The sequence below is a fragment of the Balaenoptera borealis genome (genome assembly GCF_965194805.1).
Source record: "Balaenoptera borealis genome assembly, chromosome: 12".
NCBI classification, from domain to species: Eukaryota; Metazoa; Chordata; class Mammalia; order Artiodactyla; family Balaenopteridae; genus Balaenoptera; species Balaenoptera borealis.
In genome coordinates, this window is record NC_138869.1 from 7,816,188 (window position 1) to 7,837,350 (window position 21,163).

General features: G+C 44.0%; 2 protein-coding genes across 2 annotated transcripts in view; one reads left to right on the forward strand and one right to left on the reverse strand.

The window, feature by feature from the left end:
* Positions 1 to 21,163, reverse strand: part of MRPS25 (mitochondrial ribosomal protein S25) — a 455,776-nt gene that overhangs the window by 55,314 nt on the left and 379,299 nt on the right. The window lies entirely within an intron of this gene.
* CCDC174 (coiled-coil domain containing 174) overlaps positions 11,726 to 21,163 on the forward strand; it is a 29,329-nt gene continuing 19,891 nt past the window's right edge. The window contains exons 1-3 of the mRNA XM_082345733.1: positions 11,726 to 11,848; positions 14,948 to 15,052; positions 15,758 to 15,858. Coding sequence (XP_082201859.1) covers positions 11,807 to 11,848; positions 14,948 to 15,052; positions 15,758 to 15,858 — 248 coding nt within the window. The 5' untranslated portion in view covers positions 11,726 to 11,806. The remainder of the gene's footprint in view (positions 11,849 to 14,947; positions 15,053 to 15,757; positions 15,859 to 21,163) is intronic.

Here is a 21,163-nt window from a genome sequence, read left to right on the forward strand (position 1 = left end):
TAATATTCGTATTGCTTTAAGAGTATTAATCATGGTTCATGCTCACTGTCTCAAACAAACCCTTAGCCAGGAATGGGAAATATCTGCCACATGAACCTCTGCTCCCTACTCACTTCCCAAAGGCAGACATTACTAATCAATCATGGCATTCTGTTAGAACTCTTGTGGTTGGAAATGACAGACCAGCTTAAGCAAAAAGGGGTTTGTTGTACAGCTACTGGAGTAGCTCAGAAAGCCAGAGAAGGAGCTGCAGGCAGCAGGGAAGGTCTGGGCCCTCCTGGGAACCTCATCAGGTCCCCGTCACCTCCTCATTTCTCGTCTAGGTGTTTGGATGTTTGCTGGCATTATTCTCTCAGGCAAGGCTCTTGGTGACTGGTAGCTGGCAGCTCTGAGGTTACCTCCTTTCTGTTTCCTAACCTGGAGGAAAGGTTGAGAGCATGCCCCTCTCCCTCCAATTTGAAAATTTCAGGAAAGGTGTCTCAGATTGGCCAGCTGGAGTCATGTGTTCAGTGGTGGGGCTGGGTGTTGGTTACCAGGACTGGCAGCCCACGGAATCACAAAGAGTCGAGAAGGAGCCATTCTGCTGAAGAAAAGGGAAAGAGAAGCTGGGCAGACACCAGTGATGACGGTCTAACTCCTCACTACAGAGCCTAGATGAAGCCTCAGAATCCTTCTCAGCATAGTGACCAGAGTCAGCACTCAAGGCAAAGTCTATCTGATGTTTGGATCAAGACCACAGGGAGGTTCATGGTGCAGGAAAGAGGTGATTTTATTGGAAACTGCTCAGCCTGGGTTTGAATCTGAGTTGTCAGCCAGCAGGTAAGTTGCTTCACCTTCCTGAGCCTCAGTTTTCTCATGTGGTAAGTGAGCATAACAATGCTGGCCTCAGAGGTCTCGTAAGGGTAGGTGAGATAATCTGTGCAAAGTTTAGCTTAATCCCTAAACATTCGATAAATGTGAGCTCTTAGGAGTTTGGGTTCCCCCAAAGCAGACTCAGAGACTTAAGATTTCCATGCGAGTAGTTTACTTGGAGGTAATCCAGGTTGTAATGTAAAGGAATGGGGGCGTGAGACAGGGAAGAGGAGGTGCAATAATGTGCAGGCTGTGGGCAATGGGACTCGATGCTGCTGGGGAACTCCGAGAGATGGCTGAGGATGCAGCTCAAGAGTTGTACCCTTCCCAGGGGGCAAGAGGGCTGGGGTATTGATGCACCAGCTGCCATTGGTAGTTGTTGGAGGGCTACTTCTGGGCATTACCTCCCAGGCATTTCCAGCCTGCCTTGCGCCTGGTCCAAGTTTACTCCTGTGGTCAGAGAAGCACCTGCAGGCAGAGTCACAGGTGTTTGCAGTAAGAAGCCACAGGCAGGAGCGCAGGGACAGTGTGGGCTGCAAATGTTATCATTAGTATCTGTAAGCTGTAGAGCCCTGTGTACACATAAGGGATGGTTTTAAGAAAGCGTCTTTTCTAGGGGAGCTGGAATTGCGTGGCATGGTCCTCACCCTCTTCAGTCCACAAATCCTGGCACCCGCTTTCCCCACTGTTTCTTGACCTCAGCTTTCATCTGCCACGCATGATTGTTTTCCCCTGGGACCCAAGTACGCCATTCCTCATCTCTGATCTGGGCAACGCCCCAGCTCCGCGGGGAACCGACACCTATGGGCAGGGTGGAGGCCGGCTCACTTCCCCCCACTGAGGCAAACCTAGGGGCAGGTTGACTTCCTGGAGCATCCACTGCTGGGTTCTCGGTGGCTGAGTGCTGGGCGTTCAACCCATGCATAAGTGCGGTATTTGTACAAAAAATAAGCTCGGTCTAAAATTCATTATACTCTTACCTAGTTATTCATCTCTGGGCCACTCCCTTCTAACCAACTTCCTTCACATGAACGAGGTCTTGCCTGGTTTCTTTCAGCTCCTCCCAGCAGAGCTGGTTTTTTCTTTTTTTCTCTTATATAGCATTTTTCAAGATAACACTTCACATAATATAAAATTACCATTTTAAAGTATATATTTTAATGTTTTTTTAGTATATTCACTATATTGTGCAACTATCTAATTCCAGAATATTTCCATATCCCACAAAAGAAACCCCATACCCACTAGCAGTTAGTCTAAATTTCTCCCTTCCCCACTCCATGGCAACTATTAATCCACTTTCTGTCTCTGTGGATTTTCCTATTCTGTACATTAACTATAAATGGAATCACACAATATGTGACCTTTTGTGTCTGGCTTCTTTCACTTAGTGCAGCGTTTCAGGACTCACCTGTGTTGTAGCCATACCAACACACGTTCCTTTTATGGATGAATAATATTGCATTGCATGGATAGACCACATTTTGTTTACCCATCATCTGTTGATGGGCATTTGGGTGGTCTCCACCTTTTGACTATTGTGAATAGTGCTGATATGAATAATTTGTGTACAAGTTTTTGTGTGAACAAAAACTTTTCTAGAGTATAGACCTTGGAAGGGAATTGCTGGGTCATATGGTAACTCTATATTTAACCTTTTGGGGAACTGCAGACCGCTTTCCAAAGTAGCTGCACCATTTTACATTCCCCACAGCAGCGTATGAGGGCTCCACTTTCTCTCCATCCTTGCTGATGTGCTTTTTTCCACTAAAATTCTGATCATCCTAGTGGGTGAGAAGTGCTATCTCATTGTGGTTTTGACTTATGTTTCCCTGATAACTAATGATGTTGGGCATCTTTACACAGAGGATTGGTTTTGATTACCACACAACATGGAGGAAAATTCCTAATCTTGGGCTTGGACCTTTAGCATCTACCAGACTCAAGCTTCTTAGCTATAAGCAGGCACCCTCAGTCTGCCCTTGAACTGAGCCCTGCCCTTATTTCCTGGGAGCATCAGATCCCTTGGTTAAGTAAATGTCTGGTGTGAGTTAAGAATCTCCTGGTAGAAAGTGTTAGAAACCCAATCTACACTGGCTTGAGCATAGAGGGATATATGACCTCACTTATCTAATACAGCCCAGGGCCATGATAGCTTCAGGCACAGGTGGATCCAGGTGCCCTAGAGATGGCATATGGAAGCTTTCTATTGCTCGTATTCTGAGCTCTGCTTTCCTCTAGGTCAGCTTTATTCTGTGACAGGCCCTCCCCTCTTGGTGGCAAGATGACTTTGAGCAGCCCCAGCCTCACCTCTTTGCTGTTAGCAATACCAGTGAAAAGAGAACTTCCCTTTCCCAATAGTTCCAGCTAAGGTCCCAGACTTGTCACTCACTGGACTAATTTGGGTCATGTACTCATCCTTAAACCAATGACTGAGCCCATGGCAATGGTATTTGCTGATTGGCTGGGCCTGGGTCACATCTTCATCTTCAGAACTAGGAGGGGGCCAGCTCCTCCCAAACCATGTAGACTTAAGAGAGAGGGAATGGTGGTTCCCCACAATAAATTGGGGTGCTCTCACCAGAAGGGAGATTGGACACAGGTCAGAGAGAGACCTCAGGTGTCCACTGGACCCCCTAGACCTGGCTACCAGAAGTCTGTCCCTATTCCCAATGCCCTAGCAAGACACCCACCGTCTGGTCTCATCCCAGGACAATGTGATAGACCAAAGGCTGGGAACACACCTCAGGTAAGGACAGTGAGACTGCAGAGCTGTCTCCCTGATGATCCAAGGGAGGAATAAACGGAAGCCTTGGTAAAACTCACTCTGGCTTGTTTTCAGATTTGGTTGTGAGAAACAGACAGGCTTTCACGTTGATTACTTCCGTGAAGAGAAGCCCAATTCCTTTATGATAAAGTACCTCTCATACTAATGAGTCTCCCTAGAGCTGGTTAAGAGTCGGGGTTTGATTTGGTTGTTTGTTTCCTCCAAATTACCAGGAAGACTTTTTTTCTTCCGTTGGCGGCAGGAAGCAGCATTCCATCTGAAAACATCACCACCACCCTGCTTCCCTTCCCTGGGCAGCAGCCGGCTGACTCACTGGCTGGGCTCCACCAGGCTGGTTCGGTTCTGGACGGGCTGTGTGAACATGAATGTGCGTGTGCTCCCACCTCTCCAAAACACAACCCCATGCGTTCGCGATGCCAACGGCACAAACCACGAACGCACGGTCCCTGAAAGGGGTGTGTCCCCCATGCCTGGGGCTGCCAACAGAAGCCATTCGGCAAAGGCTTGTTAATTCTTAGACAGTCGGGTGTGAATATCGTGCTGACATTTATAGCACGTCTTCTCCATGCTCGGTCTCGCCCACGCAGAACCACGCACCTGCAGGAGGGAACGCGAGCATCCTGTGCAGCAGATGTTCTGGGCCCTGCAAATGCTTAAATATGTACTCTCTATCGAAGGCGTAGTTACCCAACACAGGACCCGAGGAGGGAGGAGAAGGGAGGGGTGCTCTGGCTTCCGCAAGCCTTCTCTGGGTGACCTGGATGGACCGCCTGATAAATCCCAGGCTTGGATGAAAACAAAAGGCTATCCTGGCTTTATTTTTTAAAACAAGCTCGGGAAAGATATTAGAATTTATTATGTAAACACACACACACATAAAGCAACACATGGGCTGTAGAGTCAGAGAAATCTGATTTTGGGTCTCAATCCTCCCATCTCTAGCTGGGTGACCTTGGCTCAGTCACTTAACCTCACTGAGTCTCCTCATCTGTAAAATGGGGATCTCAGAGGTAACTGCTTCTCAGGGTTGTGGTCAGGTTAGGTTAGTGATTCATAAGCCAGAACAGTGTTGGATATTATTTTCTTTGTTTGGACTTCTAAGTCAAGGTGGCGTGTCAGGCAACTTTGTCCTGATATTAGAGAGATTACAATTTCTAGCTGCCCTGGAGCTCAGCTGCCTGCCTCCAACTCTGGCATTCCCAAGCATCCCATGGTTGGGTCTACAGGTTGTCTCTCCTGCAGATCCAGCCCCTTCCTTGCTGTGACAGTAGCAAGTAAACCACTAATATGTTAAGTCATTGGTTCTCAAGGTGGGGGGCGGGGCATTTGGTAATGTCTGAAGACATTCTGATTGTTATGACTAAGGGTGGGGTGGAGTGGGGAGGGGTGACTGGCATCTAGTGGGGAGAAGCCAGGGGTGCTGCTAAACATCCTCCAATTCCAGACCAGCCCGAACAGGCCCCACCACAAAGAGTTACTCAGTCCAAAAGGTCAACAGCCCTGAGGTTAAGAACCCCTGCTCTAAAATACGGGCATCTTGAAAGAAGGGACTTGTTGCTTGCCTTAAAACCCTCCAACAGCGTCTGTCACACCCAGGATAAATTCTGGACCCCTTACCTTGATCTACAAGGCTCTGCGGGACCTGGACCCTGGCCACCTCTCTGACCTCACATCCTACCTTCTCCCCCTCCTCACTTGACTCCACTCACTCTTGCCTTCCCTCTGGTCCTGTTTCAGACCCCACGGCCTTCATTCTTGATGTTCCTTAAATACCTTTCCTGTTGCTCTTCCAATTATTCGGGTAGACTTTAAATGTCACCTGCCCAGAGATAGCTTCCCTGGTCACACAGTCTGTATTAGATCCCCTCCCACCACCTCATGCTTCTCTGTTCTCACATCACATCACCATCCTCCTTGCATGGCAATGACCGTGATTCACAATGAGCTGATGTGCTGCTTACCGGGTGAGGGAGGGATTTGTCTTCCCCCCAGAATGTGAGGACACGAGGACAAGCACCATGTCCATCTTGTTTATTTCCGTACCTCCAGTGCCTTGCACAACAGCTGGCATATGTGCATGGGTCAAAAATAACTTTTTTGAATGAATGAGTGAATGAGTCATGGGTGGCAAGAGCAGAGTCTTTGCAGTCAATACCCCTGGATTGAGGGACTTCCCTGGCGGTCCCGTGGTGAAGAGTCCGCTCTCCCACTGCAGGGGGCCGGGTTCGATCATCCCTGGTCGGGGAACTGGGATCCCACATGCTGCGCGGTGCGGCCAAAAAAAAAAAAAAACAAACAAACCCTGAATTGAATTCTGGTTCCAACACCAGCTGTGAGTCACCTTCACTCTCCAAGCCTCTGTCTCCTTATCTGTAAAATGGGTGTGAAAATCCTCCCCCCCAACACCCAGGCCGCTATATGGATAAAGGGGGAGAGCATGTGCAGAGCCCCTGGCACGATTCCCAGCACAGAGCAGGCCCTTGTTAGCTGTGTGTTGAGTACAGAATGCTTGAGTAAAAGCACGACAGTCGATTCCCTGTGTGAGTCGTTTTGAGGGTGAATTCTCAGGGAGGAAGAAGATGGAGTTGGGGTGCAGGGGGGGCTCCTTGGAATGAAGGGATGGAGAACGTGTGCTCCCAAACAGAGCCCTAGCCCCCCAGGCAGCCTCTGCTTCTCCCTGTCTTGATGATCCTATTCCTCCCCCACCCTCCAGGACCATGATCCTAGCTCCCTCGTGCCAAAATCATGGTCCCGGCTGACGCCGGGCTTCCCTGAAGCCTGCCTCTCCCTTGCAGGATCCAGGAGGGATGCAGCCATTGTTAGGGTCCCTCTTGTGAGTTTCACAGTTCATCCCCTGAGGGCGCTTCCCCCGCTCTGTCTCTATCTGTGTCCATCTAGACCATGCCAGAAATGAAAGTGGGCAGCAGGGTGTCACAATAAATAGCTCAGGCTCCGGGACCCAAGAGTGTCGGCAAGAAGGAATGTGGTTCGGGGCCTCTTTCTTTCAGGTACAGTCTCATATCAGATTTGGGGCCACAAAGGAACTTGGATTGTTTCCACCCCTGGATGTGTGAAGGGTGAGGACCACAGGCAGGATGCAGAGAAGGTGGCAGACTTGGAGAGAGATGGGTGCAGGAGCCCCGTCTGCTCGGAGAGGCAGGAGAACTCCCATGGCCTCCGTCACCACCTAACCTCCCTCGGTTCCCTCCTCTGTAAGATGGAGATGATGAGAGGCCCTGCCCGGTTAGGTTACTGTGAAAGTTAAATGAGTTAAAATACGTAAAGTGCCACTTGAGGGTGGGCTGATCCATGTGACTTACTTCCAAAGAGCATGGATTGAGGATAAATTTCTAGTGGAGAAACCTGGCAAATCCTGAGTCAAGCCAGGTGATCAAGGTTAATATCAGTGATGACACCTCGATCTTGGACTTCTAGCCTCCAGACTGTGAAGCAATACATTTCCATTGTTTTAAGTACCCTAGTTTGGCCCTAGGAACATAACTCAGGACAAGAAGGGGGGAGTAGGGGGCAAGGGCAAAAGCAGCCTCTTGTCACCGAACTCAGGTTCAGCTGCTTGTGGCTCAAGAATCCAATACTGAGAGACAGTGTTGGGTAAAAGAAAAGACAGCTTTATTGAGGAAGCCAGCAATCCTGGGGAGAAGGTGGATTCATATCCCAAAGAACCAACCCCCAACACCCCAGGTTTAGCTCAGAGATAATATATGGAAAAGAGGAAGGGGCTAGGTGCTGAAGAGAGGGTTGCAGGTGCATGATCAGCTCATAGACATTCTTCTGATTGGTAGGTGGTGAGATAATTGGGAGTCAACATCATCAGCCTTCTGGTTCCAACCAACCTGGGGTCTATGTGCTTGTGGGCAGCATACATCTAACTTCTTCCAGCTGGTGGGTGTTTCAGTATCTGTAAAACAGCTCAAAGGATATGGCTCAGCATGTTACCTATAGCCCTTGAGGAGGAACAAAAGGTCCTTGACTTTGTTTAATGGCCAAACTATTATTATTTTGTCGTGTTTGACTGTTTTCCTTTGTTTCTGCATTTTCTTACTTCTCTGATTAAATTTATTCTTTGGAACTCGGGGAAGACCTAGGAGGCTAAAGTTTTTCTACAAACAAGAGGTAGGCAGAGTACATTGGGGGTGGGGGGTGTCTGTCCTGGGAAGGCCCTATGGTGTCCTGCTCGGTTACACTCTGAGGGATACCCCTGCCCGGGCCTTGCCAGGTCCCTGACTTGCCCTCTGTGCCCCACCCTTGCAGGGCCTCACTGGGCTTCAGACTCCCTCTACCCCTCCCAGCTGCCTCTGTTTATGCAGTGGGCCTGGGTGGGGTTGAACATAGTAAAGCATCTTCCCCTGCTCATAATAATCTGCTGGGTTGAAGTTGGGAGACAGCACTTGGGTCCTACTTGTTGGCAGTTTTCTCAAGGCTGTAGAGTTCTTAGCACCTCTTTTTTTTCAGTGATGGCCTCAAGCACCAGTTTCCCAGGCTGCAGGAAAAGCCCCACTCAGCATCCAGTTACTCCACATTTGCAAGCTCAGCTGGGCTTTCCAGGGCACCAAGTGATCCTTGTCCGGTCCCAGCTTGCCCCATCAGGCCTCCTGGCATTCACCTGGTGGGTCCCTTCTGACTGCAGTGACCTAATGACAGGTCTCTCCTGCAGAAATATTCTGGGGCCAGCTCCTATAAAAATTTCCCCCTTCCCCAGTAAAGTTGAAAGGATGAATGAATAAATGAATTAATTAATTAATGCAAAGCTAATATAGTCTCAGATCCACAGAGGGAGGACAGTGTGAGGTCCTGGCACTAGGCTGCCTGGGTTCAAATCCTGGGGCCAAGACTAGCTGTGTGACCCTGGACTAGTTACTTAACTTCTCTGTGTCTCAGTTTCCTCATCTGCCAAATAAAATAATAATACCACCCACCCTTGAGGCTGTTGTGGGGATTCAATGAGATAATGCCAATAACTGATTTTGTGCCTGATACTAATAAATGTTAGCTTCTTTGTCATCCAGGGCACGAGGCTCGGTATCTTTATACCTCATCCTGTGCTCATACTTAGAACCTAAATTTCCTTAGATCCGACCTAATCTTTTTTCACACATTGGACTTGGCTAATTCATCCACTGCTGAGTAATTTATTATCAGAGACAGTGTGTTGGAGACTGAACAAATGATAAGACACTGCGGGCTGGACACATCTGGGAGAGACATTTTCAGTTTGAGGAAACAGGATGCTGGGTGGAGGGAAATCATTCACGTGCCAAAAGGAGCCTGGGCTGAATTAAACCTCTTGACTTAATTATCAATTAAAACATTACAATAGCAGCACAGGTTACAACTTGCAACCCTGTTGCTATGAATCTTCATGCCAGGAAATGACTGCGGGAGCCCCCCTTTAAAATAAGAGCATGCCTGGGTGGCAGTGCTCACAGGGAAATAATTGCTGTGTGTTTCCAAAGGCCGCCTCTCTCCATCTTTATTTAAAGTACCTAGGAGATCTGACAGACAATTAAAGGCCAATAGGAGAGGAAAAGGAAGAAGATAATAGCTCTCCCACCCAGCCTTACCACCGTGGGACCCAACAGGGGTCGGGGGACAAGCTGAGCTCAAAGCGCTGCAAAGCATGCAGCATCATAACACAGACTGTCGCCAGGCACGTGCCTTCTGCGGTGAGAAAACTGGCACTGAGTGAACTTCTGTATCCCTCGACAGATGTATGCATAGCACTTTTCAGCCAGAAGACCATTTCCACACTCCTCTTTATCTCAAACATCCGCGCACCCAACTGGGTGCGAGAAGTGAGGCTCAGAGCAGGGTGATGTGAGGTTCTCAAGGTAACCAGAGGGGTGCAGCTCAGCTGAGCCTGATCTCGGAGGAAATCCTGTGCTTTTCAGCAGACGAGGGTCCTGACCTCCCCTTTCTTACAGAACAAACCCAGGTCTGTGTGGGAGACCCAGTGGACTGAGATCTGGTTTAGAAGATGACACCCCAGGAAGAGAGCATGGTGTGGTAAAGAACAGAGGGCTGTGGCCTCAATTTTCGTACCTGGTAGAGGAAGGCAATTCCAGACAGACCCAGACATTTGGAAAGTATAAAAGGAAGAGGAGAATTTGAGGAACGGAATATGTGAAAAATGGTTGATGTGCCAGGAGGGCATGCTGGTCAATCCACGATTAAGCTTTCTGTGCTTCTCCAGACCTGGATGTGTGCGAGGGCTGGGGGAACAGAGGAGACTCACTGGTTTGCTCCCGGTAATTTAAATGGCTTGGAAGGTAACTGAAATCGGCTGGATGCCACGGGAGCGAGAACTTCGGAGGATGGTATTGGTACAAACCTGCCTAATGAACATGGAGATGACAGCCAGGACACTGACAGGCATTATACAGAGAAAGCTAAACTCTCAAGGTCTTCTGGGGCATCCATAAACAACTAAAAGTTTTTGCTTTCTAGCAGCCCAAGATCAGAACACTGACTGGCCTCATTACCAGTGGCCAGCTAGGCAAGGAAACTGAAGTTCATGGTTTACAATCTGTCTATGGCTTTTCCTTCTCCCCTCTTTCTTTTATATAAATCCTCTTCTAGCCTTTATTAGATGAAGTCAATCTATATGGGTTCCCCTCTTTACAAGTAAATAGCATGCAAATAATTAACTCAATGCCTTTGAGTTATTTTTTGACTCTAGGGTCCATCACTTGCTAGCTGGCAAATGTCCTTTGCATGTCACTTAACCTCTTGGGCCTCACTTTTCTCCTTGGTAACATGGTGTAAATAGCTCCCACCTCTGGGATCCTTGCAAGGATTAAATGAGATAATCCATGAAAAGAGGTACACACATATGCTATTGCTGCAATCATTATCATTTGTATCAGTTTCCTACTGCTGTTGTGATACATCACTACAAACTTAGTGGTTTAAAACAACACAAATTTATTCTGTTAACGTTCTGGAGGTGGGAAGTCTGAAATGAGCCGTACAAGGCTAAAATCTAGGTGTCAGCAGTGCTACACTGGAGGCTCTAGAGAAGGATTCATTTCCTTGTCTCTTCAGCTTCTAGAGGCTGCCTGCATTACTCAGCAGTGGTCCCATCCTCCCTCTTCAAAGCCCACAGTGTAGCTACTTCTTATCTCTCATTGATTCTGACTTTTCTGCCTCCCTCTTATAAACACCCTTGTGATTACATTGGACCTACAGTACTTGGATAATCTCCTCATCTCAAAATCATTAATCACATCTGCAAATTCCTTTTTGCCATATAAGGTAACACAGTCACAGGTCCTAGAGATTAGAAGATGGACATCTTGTGTGTGTGTGTTGGGGGGGGCATGTGTCATTGGTCTGTCTACCACAATCATTAATACTTTTATCGACGAGCTCATTTACTTCATCTAATCCTAACTGAACCCCATGAAGTAAATACTATTTTATTCCCATTTGGAAACTGAAGCACCAAGTAACTTTTGCAAGGTCACACAGTCAATAAGTAGTGAAGCAGTGATTCCAGCTGAGGAAGTTGGCTTCTGGAGTCCATGTTCTTACCAGCTGAACTATGTAAAGTGACACACTATACATATATAGCATTATATCAATGTTAGTTATTATTATTTCTACTAAAATTAATATAATAATCCTTATCTCATATGACTCTTGTGAGAATTTAAATAAATTAACCTGTGAGAAGCACCAAGCAGTGCCTAGCATACAGCAGGTCTTAAAACGGTATTTAGGTAGATCTTTGCGGTCCTACTAACCTATCTTTCTTTTCACTGAGAAGACATTCATTTCAGTTCCCTTGCCCTTCCAAGATGGCGCCATCGCCACACACCCGCCCCCGCAACTGCCCCACTCAAGATGGCGTGCATTGCTCTGCAAGACGTATGCCGCCCTTCTCAAGATGGCGACAACACTAGCCCTGTTACCTTCCGCCCTCTTCAAGATGGCCTTAGCAGTTAGCTTCACTCCTGGGCATGCTGATCTTCTCAAAATTGTGAAGGACGCAGTGCGCACCATATCCTGACCTTCTCAAGATGGCGCCAGCGTCGTAAACAGCGTCGCTCTCATGAGGACACTTCCGGTTACGCCGGAAGCCGGTATAAGACGGCTGTCGGGAGCTGGTGAGGCGTTTATTTTGGGACGGGGCGCTCCAGTGCGACTATGGACCGGAGGAAAAAGCCATTGGACGTCACGGCGTCCTCGGTGAGTACGGGTGTAGCTGATGTTGCGGGCTCCGCGTCTCCCCGCCTCTGCCGGACAAGAATCTCGACCGCGTTTGTTTCTTCACTCGGGGACCCAAACTTGGCCTCCCCTCAGACAGAACCCCCGGCACCTGGCTTTTCTCCCAGAAAAAGCCAGGGCCCACTTCTTGTTTATAGAACCCCGAACGTGGCGTCTGCCCTCTGCCGTGCACCGGCACCAGGCTTGCCCCTCCGACGCGGACCAGAACCTGGTGTCTTTTCCGGGTTTGGAATGTCCCTGCCTCCCCTCCGCAACAACAGGCCAGGCCTCCTTGCCAGCCTTGTCTTCGTTACGGTCGGAGGGGGAACGCAGCTTCTGCTAGCTGTGCAGATATGTTTCCCTTCAGTTCAGGGACCGGCATGGTCCTCCCAGAACATTAGAGAGTGTGATTTGTTCCCCAGGGTCCGAGATGCCCAGCGTCCCCACCAGGAACTAAACAGTTGTTAATACACCCGAAGGCTGCGCTGCCTGGGAGCTGTAAGGTCTAACAGAATGTAAACAGCATTCTTGTTAGTTGCTTCTAGGAAGAAAACCTGTTCTGAGTACTTTTGTGCTAGCACTTTGTGTGCACTACCTCATTGAATCTTCCTGACTGCTTTAAGAGGCAGGTGCTAGTATTATCCCCACTTTATAGGTGATGCCATTGAGGCTCAGAAAATGAAGTGGCTTTCTCCAGCTTACATACTGAGTTCTTAGTGGTGGAACTGGGCTCACTCCATCTGTTTGACTCCAAAGCTGTTGTCTCTTCCATTATATCAGAGCAAATTGCCTAACCTTTGGTTTAATCTCGAATTTACTGCAGAATGTTAGGATGCAAGCGATACGAAGGAACAGATGGAAGTAGCCCAATATTTGAGCTCCTTTTCCCCGTCTAATACTGAAAATTGGTACTAGTTATTATGTTTGAGGATTAGGAATCAAAAAGCTGTAAAATTAAAGTTATCCTTTCCTGACGAGTTAAAATTAGCAATACTCATAATGTGAATGCCATCTGGGAATTGACACTTTTCTGAGCATCTTCATTTTAAAGTTCAAAAGTTTAATAGGAAAATGTCTGGCTAGGAAATTCATGTGGTTAAGAAGGCTTAGAGGGGGCTTCCCTGGTGGCGCAGTGGTTAAGAATCCACCTGCCAATGCAGGGGACACGGGTTCGAGCCCTGGTCCGGGAAGATCCCACATGCCGCGGAGCAACTGAGCCTGTGCGCCACTACTACTGAGCCTGTGCTCTAGAGACCGCAAGCCACAACTACTGAGCCCGTGAGCCACAACTACTGAAGCCTGCACGCCTAGAGCCCGTGCTCCGCAACAAGAGAAGCCACCACAATGAGAAGCCCGCGCACCGCAACAAAGAGTAGCCCCCGCTCACTGCAACTAGAGAAAACCCGCACGCAGCAACAAAGACCCAATGCAGCCAAAAATAAATAAATAAATATAAAATTTTTAATTAAAAAAAAAAAAAAAGAAGGCTTAGAGGGACTTTCCTGGCAGTCCAGTGGTTAAGACTTCGCCTTCCAATTCAGGGGACGCGGGTTCGATCCCTGGTTGGGGAGCTAAGATCCCACATGCCTCTGGGCCAAAAAACCAAAAGACAAAATAGAAGTAATATTGTAACAAATTCAATAAAGACTTTAAAAATGGTCCACATCAAAAAAAAGAAGGCTTAGAAGAAAAGGCCTAAGTTTTTATTCCTTAAATGTACAAGTCTTTTTTGTAGTGATACATGTAACTTTATTTATTTTTATTTTTTTGGCTGTGTCAGGTCTTAGTTGCGGCATGCGGGATCTTTCGTTTTGGCGCGCGGGCTTCTCTCTAGTTGTGTGTGGGTTTTCTCTCTCTAGTTGTGGAGCGTGGGCTCTGTAGTCTGCAGCACGTGGGCTTAGTTGCCCCATGGCATGTGGGATCTTAGTTCCCCGACTAGGGATCGAACCTACGTCCCCTGCATCGGAAGGCGGATTCTTTACCACTGGACCACCAGGGAAGTCCCAAGGCTTAAGTTTTAAATTTGTTTTTTAAAATTTAGAGTATTAGGCCCTAGAATGAACCTGCCCTTGGCATTATTAAAAACCCTAAAAACCCTGCCAAGCCTATTTTTAAATTGCTTTCTTCCAAACTAGAAATCATTGAGCTCAGTCATTTTGATTTCCCTTAAAAGTCAGTATGTGATGCTGGGGTTTATAAGTATCTACTTTATAAATGACCATGTGTATAAGTAGCTGTACTTGGATCCTTAAAAAGGAAACTGTTATTACATCCTTTTTTGCAGAGTAGATAGTGGTGACTGATCCAACTCCTCTGTTCCCTTTGCTCTGGCCTTTCCTATTCTTGAACCCTGTTGTTCAGCTAAACTTACAGTTTCCAAAACATGCTGAAACAAAATTCACTCAGTCCATTTTATTTCTAGCTGTTGAAATCTTGCCTATCCTTTAAGCTTCATTTCAAAGCCATCTCTGATCACTCTGGCCAGAAGGAAATACTCCTTTATCTGAACTTTTTGCTACTTAATTCCACTCTTCACAGTGTTTATTACAACTGACTGGTGTTGTAAGTTACATTTCTTAGGAGATTGTAGACTCTTTGAGGCAGGAGTATTTCTAATTCATGTTTGTATCCTGCTCTTCAGTGTTAAGTGCCAGACATATACTGGTGCTCAGATTGTTGCTGAACAAAGACATTTTCCTATAGAAATAATAAATTGTTGTGATGTTTAAGTGAAATTACTACAAGAAAAAGCCAAGGACAGTGCCAGACAGAAGGTGCTTAATAATGTTAGTTGAATCTGAATCTAAAAGATGCAGATTTCATTTACCTTGCTTTATCACTCTCCCCTTGCCCAGAGGAAAGCCTTAAAGTGTTGAAAGTTAAATACATTTACAACAGAGCTGGAATGAAATATGACATGGTTTTATTTTGTACTAGATTCTACATTTAAACATTTAGTTTTATATCCATTTTTGTCCATTTTTAGGAGCTTGTAATCTTGTTTTGAGAATTATAAAAACTTAGAAATCCAGTCACTCATTAGAATTAATTGTTTTTGTTTGCTTATCGGTTTTATTTTAGTTGGTAGACCTTAAGGCTGAACTCTTCCGAAAACAAGAAGAATTCAAACAAGAAAAACTTCTAAAAGATGCTGGAGTTTTGGGGAAACCAAAACCAACTACTAAGGTAAAAATAAGATCTAATTATCTCCATCATTTCCAAACATAGGGAAATTACACCATACTTAGGTTTTTTGAAAGTGTTCATGGTGTCTGCTACATAAAAATCCCTGTCTTGTATTTGAACATCTGCATGAAATGTTTTAAATATTAAGATAGAAATCAGTAAGATTTAAAAGCGCATTATAATGATCTAATTCTTTAGCACTTCTTTTGGAATAGTACATGCTGTTAGTATGTGTTTGTTTACATTCCCATGGAAGATTATCTAGCTTTACAGGTGTTATAAATCCAAACAGAGATAAACAATTAGATAATATAGAAATATAGCAGAAATATAGCTGGGTCTTTAAAAGTTATGAACGTTTTTACAATTTTATAGCTAATGGTATCTGTTACTTGTATTACTAAATCTCTGTTACATATATTTTCATTAGTCTAGAATTAGGTTGTAATCATTCAGGAGATGAAAGAGAAGTAACTGCAATTGTATAAAGAAATTTTTTTTATGTAGTTAGGGCTTTTTTTTTTCAGCTCCAGCTTTGCTATGTACAGTGTATTTGCAGGACATAGGTTGGCTGTCAGAAGTCTAGTTATTTCCACTGATTCATAAGATCTAATTATCTTTTTTTTCCTTCTGATGTACAAGACAAGTAGAGATTTTTTGCAATCATTTGGTGATTCTGTCTTGTCTTTTTAAATTATTCTCCAGAAACCAAGTATCTGGAGCAGACAAAACGCAGGAGTTTCTAATCGAGCTGAGAAGGATGCTGAACAGAAGATTGAGGAACAGAAGACCTTGGACAAAGCGAGGTTAAGTTTCGCTCTGATAAATGTAGCTGCCGTTGTGGCTACCCAGGCAAAGGAATGAAAGTTCAACTTTTACTCTTTTTGAATTACAATTTTAATTTTTATCATCCTTCTAGCCAAATACTCTTTTACTCTGAAAATAATATAATTTGCAGACATATATATAGTCTTATAAGAAGATAAAAGAAAGCCTCAGTTTAAAAGATGAAACAGTCCCACTTTGAGCCCCTGTTAGGCACTGAGGTATCAACAAGTGTTTAAGAAATGTCCCCATGGTGGTGTGGTTTGGGGCTACTAGGTGGCATGCTATTAGCATTTAGAAACTGAATTTCCCCCTCAACTTTTTCATATGAAAAACTTCAAACCGACAATATTTGAAAGAAGAGTATGGTGAACATTCTAATACTTTTCACCTAAGTTCACCAATTAACATCTTTTAAAATTTACTTTTTTCTTCCCCCTCCCTCTCTCCAGTGTGTGTAGAGAAAGTTTGTTAAACATCATGATACTTTACCTCTAAATATTTCAGCATATATCTTTTAAGAATAAGGACATTATCCTGCATAATCACAATACTGCTGTCATACCCAAGAAATTTGACACTGATAAAATAGTAGTATCATATGGTCCATATTCAGATTTCACCAGTTATCCTAAATAAAGGTTATGTCCTTCATTGTTTTTTAAAACATTTAATCCAAGATTCAATCAAAGAGTACACATTGCATTTAATTTTCATATCTCTTTAGTCTCTTTTAATCTAAAACAGTTCCCTTGCCTTTTTGTTGTCTGTTACGCCATTAACGTTTTTTGAAGAGTCCAGCCCAGTTGTTTCTACAGTGTCCCACAATCTGATTAGACTCATACTAACTGTTGTTGGTAAGAATACTATATATTTTTTTTTAATTTTAAGGTTTTTTAAAAAATTTTATTTATTTATTTATTTATTTATTTATGGCTGTGTTGGGTCTTCGTTTCTGTGCGAGGGCTTTCTCTAGTTGTGGCAGATGAGGGCCACTCTTCATCGCGGTGTGCGGGCCTCTCATTATCGCGGCCTCTCTGTTGCGGAGCACAGGCTCCAGGTGCGCAGGCTCAGCAATTGTGGCTCACCGGCCTAGTCGCTCCGCGGCATGTGGGATCTTCCCAGGCCAGGGCTCGAACCCGTGTTCCCTGCATTGGCAGGCAAATTCTCAACCACTGCGCCACCAGGGAAGCCCCCAAGAATACTATTGAATATATAGGTGATGATATGTCCTCCCATTGAATCACATCGGGAGGTTCATGATGTCAGTTTAAGTCATTATTGATGATGATAACTTTGATCACTCAGTTAAGGTAGGTCTGCTAGATTTTTCCACTGTAAAGATGCTCTTTTGCATTTGTAATTAATCATAATCTAAGGAGGGAAACTGAGACTGAATATCCTGTTCGCCAATATGTTTTCATGTGATGGTTTTGTCTTCACTGATGAGTTAATTATTACACTGATGATTTCAAAGTTAGGATTTTTCTAATTCTATCATTCCATGTTTATTATTTTTTCATTCTGTTTGTTAGCTGGCATTCTTCTGTAAAGAAGAGCTCTTCCCTTATTTGCAGTATCACCCTGGACTCAGAATCCCAAGTTTTAATGTCTGTCATGACTGCCACATGTGCTTTTGGATCCATTGCATAATGAAAGTTGAAAACAGTGGTTGCTAAGGCTCCTCAGCTCTTTTGGGTCTGAGAATAAAGGGCAGAATATTAGCCCATTTGGGGGATTGTTTTTCTTAGTGTTTGGCCTATCCTCAACAGACATGAGACTTAAAGGTATGTTCATTTTTGAGATTTTTTCTCACTACTGGACATTATTCTCAGAATTTTAATTTTGTTGAAAGATGCTATAACTTTTTTATGCTTTATATATGTATTTTATTAAGATATAATTGAAATATAATGTTATATTAGTTTCAGGTGTACAACATAGTAACTCGATATTTGTATATACTGTGAAATGATCACCACAATATATCTAGTTAACATCTATCACCACACATAGTTACAGTTTTTTTTGTCTTGTGATGAGAACTTTTGAGATCTACTCTTTTAACAGACTTCAAATATGCAATACAGTCATTATACTGTACATTACATCCCCATGACTTATTTTGTAACTGGAAGTTTGTACATTTTGACCCCCTTCACCCATTTCATCCATTTCCTCCCCACCCCCTGCCACCTCTGGCAACCACCATTCTGTTCTCTGTCTCTATGAACGTGTTAGTTTTTTTGTTTAGGGTTTTTTTGTTTGTTTGTTTGGGTGTTTTGTGTTTTTTTTTGTTTTAATTTCACATATAAATGAAATCATATGGTATTTGTCTTCTTTGTCTGACTTATGTCACTTAGCATAATGCCCTCAAGGTCCATCCATAACATTGCAAATAGCAAGATGTCATTGTTTTTTATGGCTGAATAGTATTCCATTGTGTATGTATATCACCTTTTCTTTATCTGTTCATGCATCGATGGACACTTAGATTGTATCCTTATCTTGGCTATTGTAAATAATGCTGTAATGAACATGGGGGTGCATGTATCTTTTGAATTAGTGTTTTCATTTACTTCAGATAAATACCCAGAAGTGAAATTGCTGGATCATATGGTAGTTCTTTTTTTTTTTTTTTGGCCACACTGTGTGGCATGCGGGATCTTAGTTCCCCAACCAGAAATGGAAACCCTTCCCCCTGCATTGGAAGTGCAGAGTCTTAATCACTGAACTGCCAGGGAAATCCCCATCTGGTAGTTCTATTTTTATTTTGTGAGGAATCTCCATACTCTTTTTCCATACTGGCTACCCCAGTTTATATTCCCACCAACAGTGCATGAAAGTTTCCTTTTCTGCACATCCTCACCAACCAACACTTGTTAATTTCTTGTCTTTTTGATAGTAGCTATTCTGACAGGTATGAGGTGATATCTCATTGTGGTTTTGATTTGCGTTTCCCTCATGATTAGTGATGCTGAGCACCTTTTCATGTACCTGTTGGCCATCTGTATGTCTTTGAAAAAATATTCATTCAGGTCCATTTTTTAAATTGGATTGTTCTTTTGCTGTTGAGTTGTAAGTTCTTTGTTTATTTTGGCTATTAAGCCTTTGTCAGATAAATGATTTGTAAATATTTCCTTCCATCCAATAGGTTGCCTTTTCATTTTGTTGATGATTTCCTTTGTTCTGCAGAAGCTTTTTAGTTTGATATAGTCTCTCTTCTTTATTTTTGCTTTTGTTACCTTTGCTTTTCATGTCAAATCCAAAAAATATCCGTGCCACAGCTCATGTCAGGGAACTTGTTGCCTGTGTTTTCTTCTAGGAGTTTTATGGTTTCAGGTCTTACATTCAAGTTTTTATTCCATTTTGAGTTAGTTTTTGTGTAAGATAGTGGTCTAGTTTCATTCTTTTGCATGTGGCTGTCCAGTTTTCCCAACACCATTTATGGAAGAGACTGTCCTTTTCCCATTGCATATTCTTGGCTCGTTTGTTATAAATTAAATGACCATATGTGTGTGGGTTTATTTCTGGGCTCTCTTTCCATTCCATTGATCTATGTGTCTGTTTTTATGCCAGTACCATACTGTTTTGATTACTATGGCTTTGTAATATAGTTTGTAATCAGGGAGCGTGATGCCTCCAGCTTTGTTCTTCTTTTCCAGAATTGCTTTGGCTCTTTGGGGATTTTTTATGGTTCCATACAAATTTTAGGGCTGTTCATTCTATTTCTGCGAAAAATGCCATTGGAGTTTTAACAGGGATTGGTTTGATTTTGTAGATTGCTTTGCGTAGTATGGACATTTTAACAGTATTCTTCTAATCCGTAAATATCTTTCCACTTATGTGTATCATCTTCAGTTTCTTCATCATTGCTATGTAGTTTTCAATGTATAGGTCTTTCATCTCCTTTGTTAAATTTATTCCGAAGTATTTCATGATTTTTTTTTTTTTTTTTTTGGCTGTGCCACATGGTATGTGGGATCTCAGTTCCCCAGCCAGGGATCAAACCTGCACACCCTGCAGTGGAAGTGTGGAGTCTTAACCACTGGACGGCCAGGGAAGTCTCTTCTGTTCTTTTTGATGCAATTGTAAATGGGATTGTTTTCTTATTTTCTCTTTCTGATAGATCATTATTAGTGTATAGAAACGCAACAGAGTTTTATGTATTGATTTTGTATCCTGCAACTTCACTGAGTTCATTTCTTAGTGCTAACAGTTTTTTGGTGGAGTCTTTGGGATTTTCTTTTTCTTTTTTTTTTTTAATTATTTATTTTTGTCTGCATTGGGTCTTCGTTGCTGCGTGCAGGCTTTTCTCTAGTTGTGGTGAGCAGGGGCTACTCTTCGTTGCGGTGGGCGGGCTTCTCATTGCAGTGGTGTTGCGGAGCATGGGCTCTAGGCACACAGGCTCAGTAGTTGTGGCGCCCAGGCTTAGTTGCTCCGTGGCATGTGGGATCTTCACGGACCAGGGCTCAAACCCGTGTCTCCTGCATTGGCAGGCGGATTCTTAACCACTGTGCCACCAGGGAAGCCCGGGATTTTCTATATATAATGTTATGTCATCTGCAAATAGTGATAGTTTTATTTCTTCCTTTTTGATTTGGACGCCTTTTTTTTTTTTTCTTGCCTAATTGTTCTGGCTAGAACTTCCAATACTGCACTAAATAAAAATGTTACGGGTAGGCATCCTTGTCTTGTTTCTGACCTTAGAGTAAAAGCTTCCAACTTTTCACCATTGAGTATTAACTATGGGCTTGATCTTTTTTAGTTTCCTCTGTATAACAGAGTATTCCTTGGTACTTTGCTGTGATTTTTCTACCCAGTAACTTTTTACATAATACGTTCATTGTGCTCCTGGGGAATCAAGTCTCTCCATGATCTGCAGGACTTCTGCATCTCTCCAGAGCTTACAACAGGCAGAGATAGTTCCATGAGGATGTAAGGCCTCAGGCAAGTTACTTTTCCATTGAGACTCTTTCCTTATCTCTGAGGTGTGGTGGTTAATACTTAACTCATGAAGCCCTTTAAGAGATTAAATGAGATACATAGTGTCTGGCACATAGTGGGTTCCAGATAAGTGTCCCATACCCTTGCCCTCTGAGTTCCATCTTCACTACTTGACTGAAGAAATGTTCTTTACAGTCACCAATGACTTCCTCATCTAAATCCAGTGGCCATTTCCCTGACATCTTCCTTGATCTCCATTATTTTTAATTAATTAATTTAGTTATGTATATTTTTTGGCTGCATTGGGTCTTCGTTGCTACACGTGGGCTTTCTCTAGTT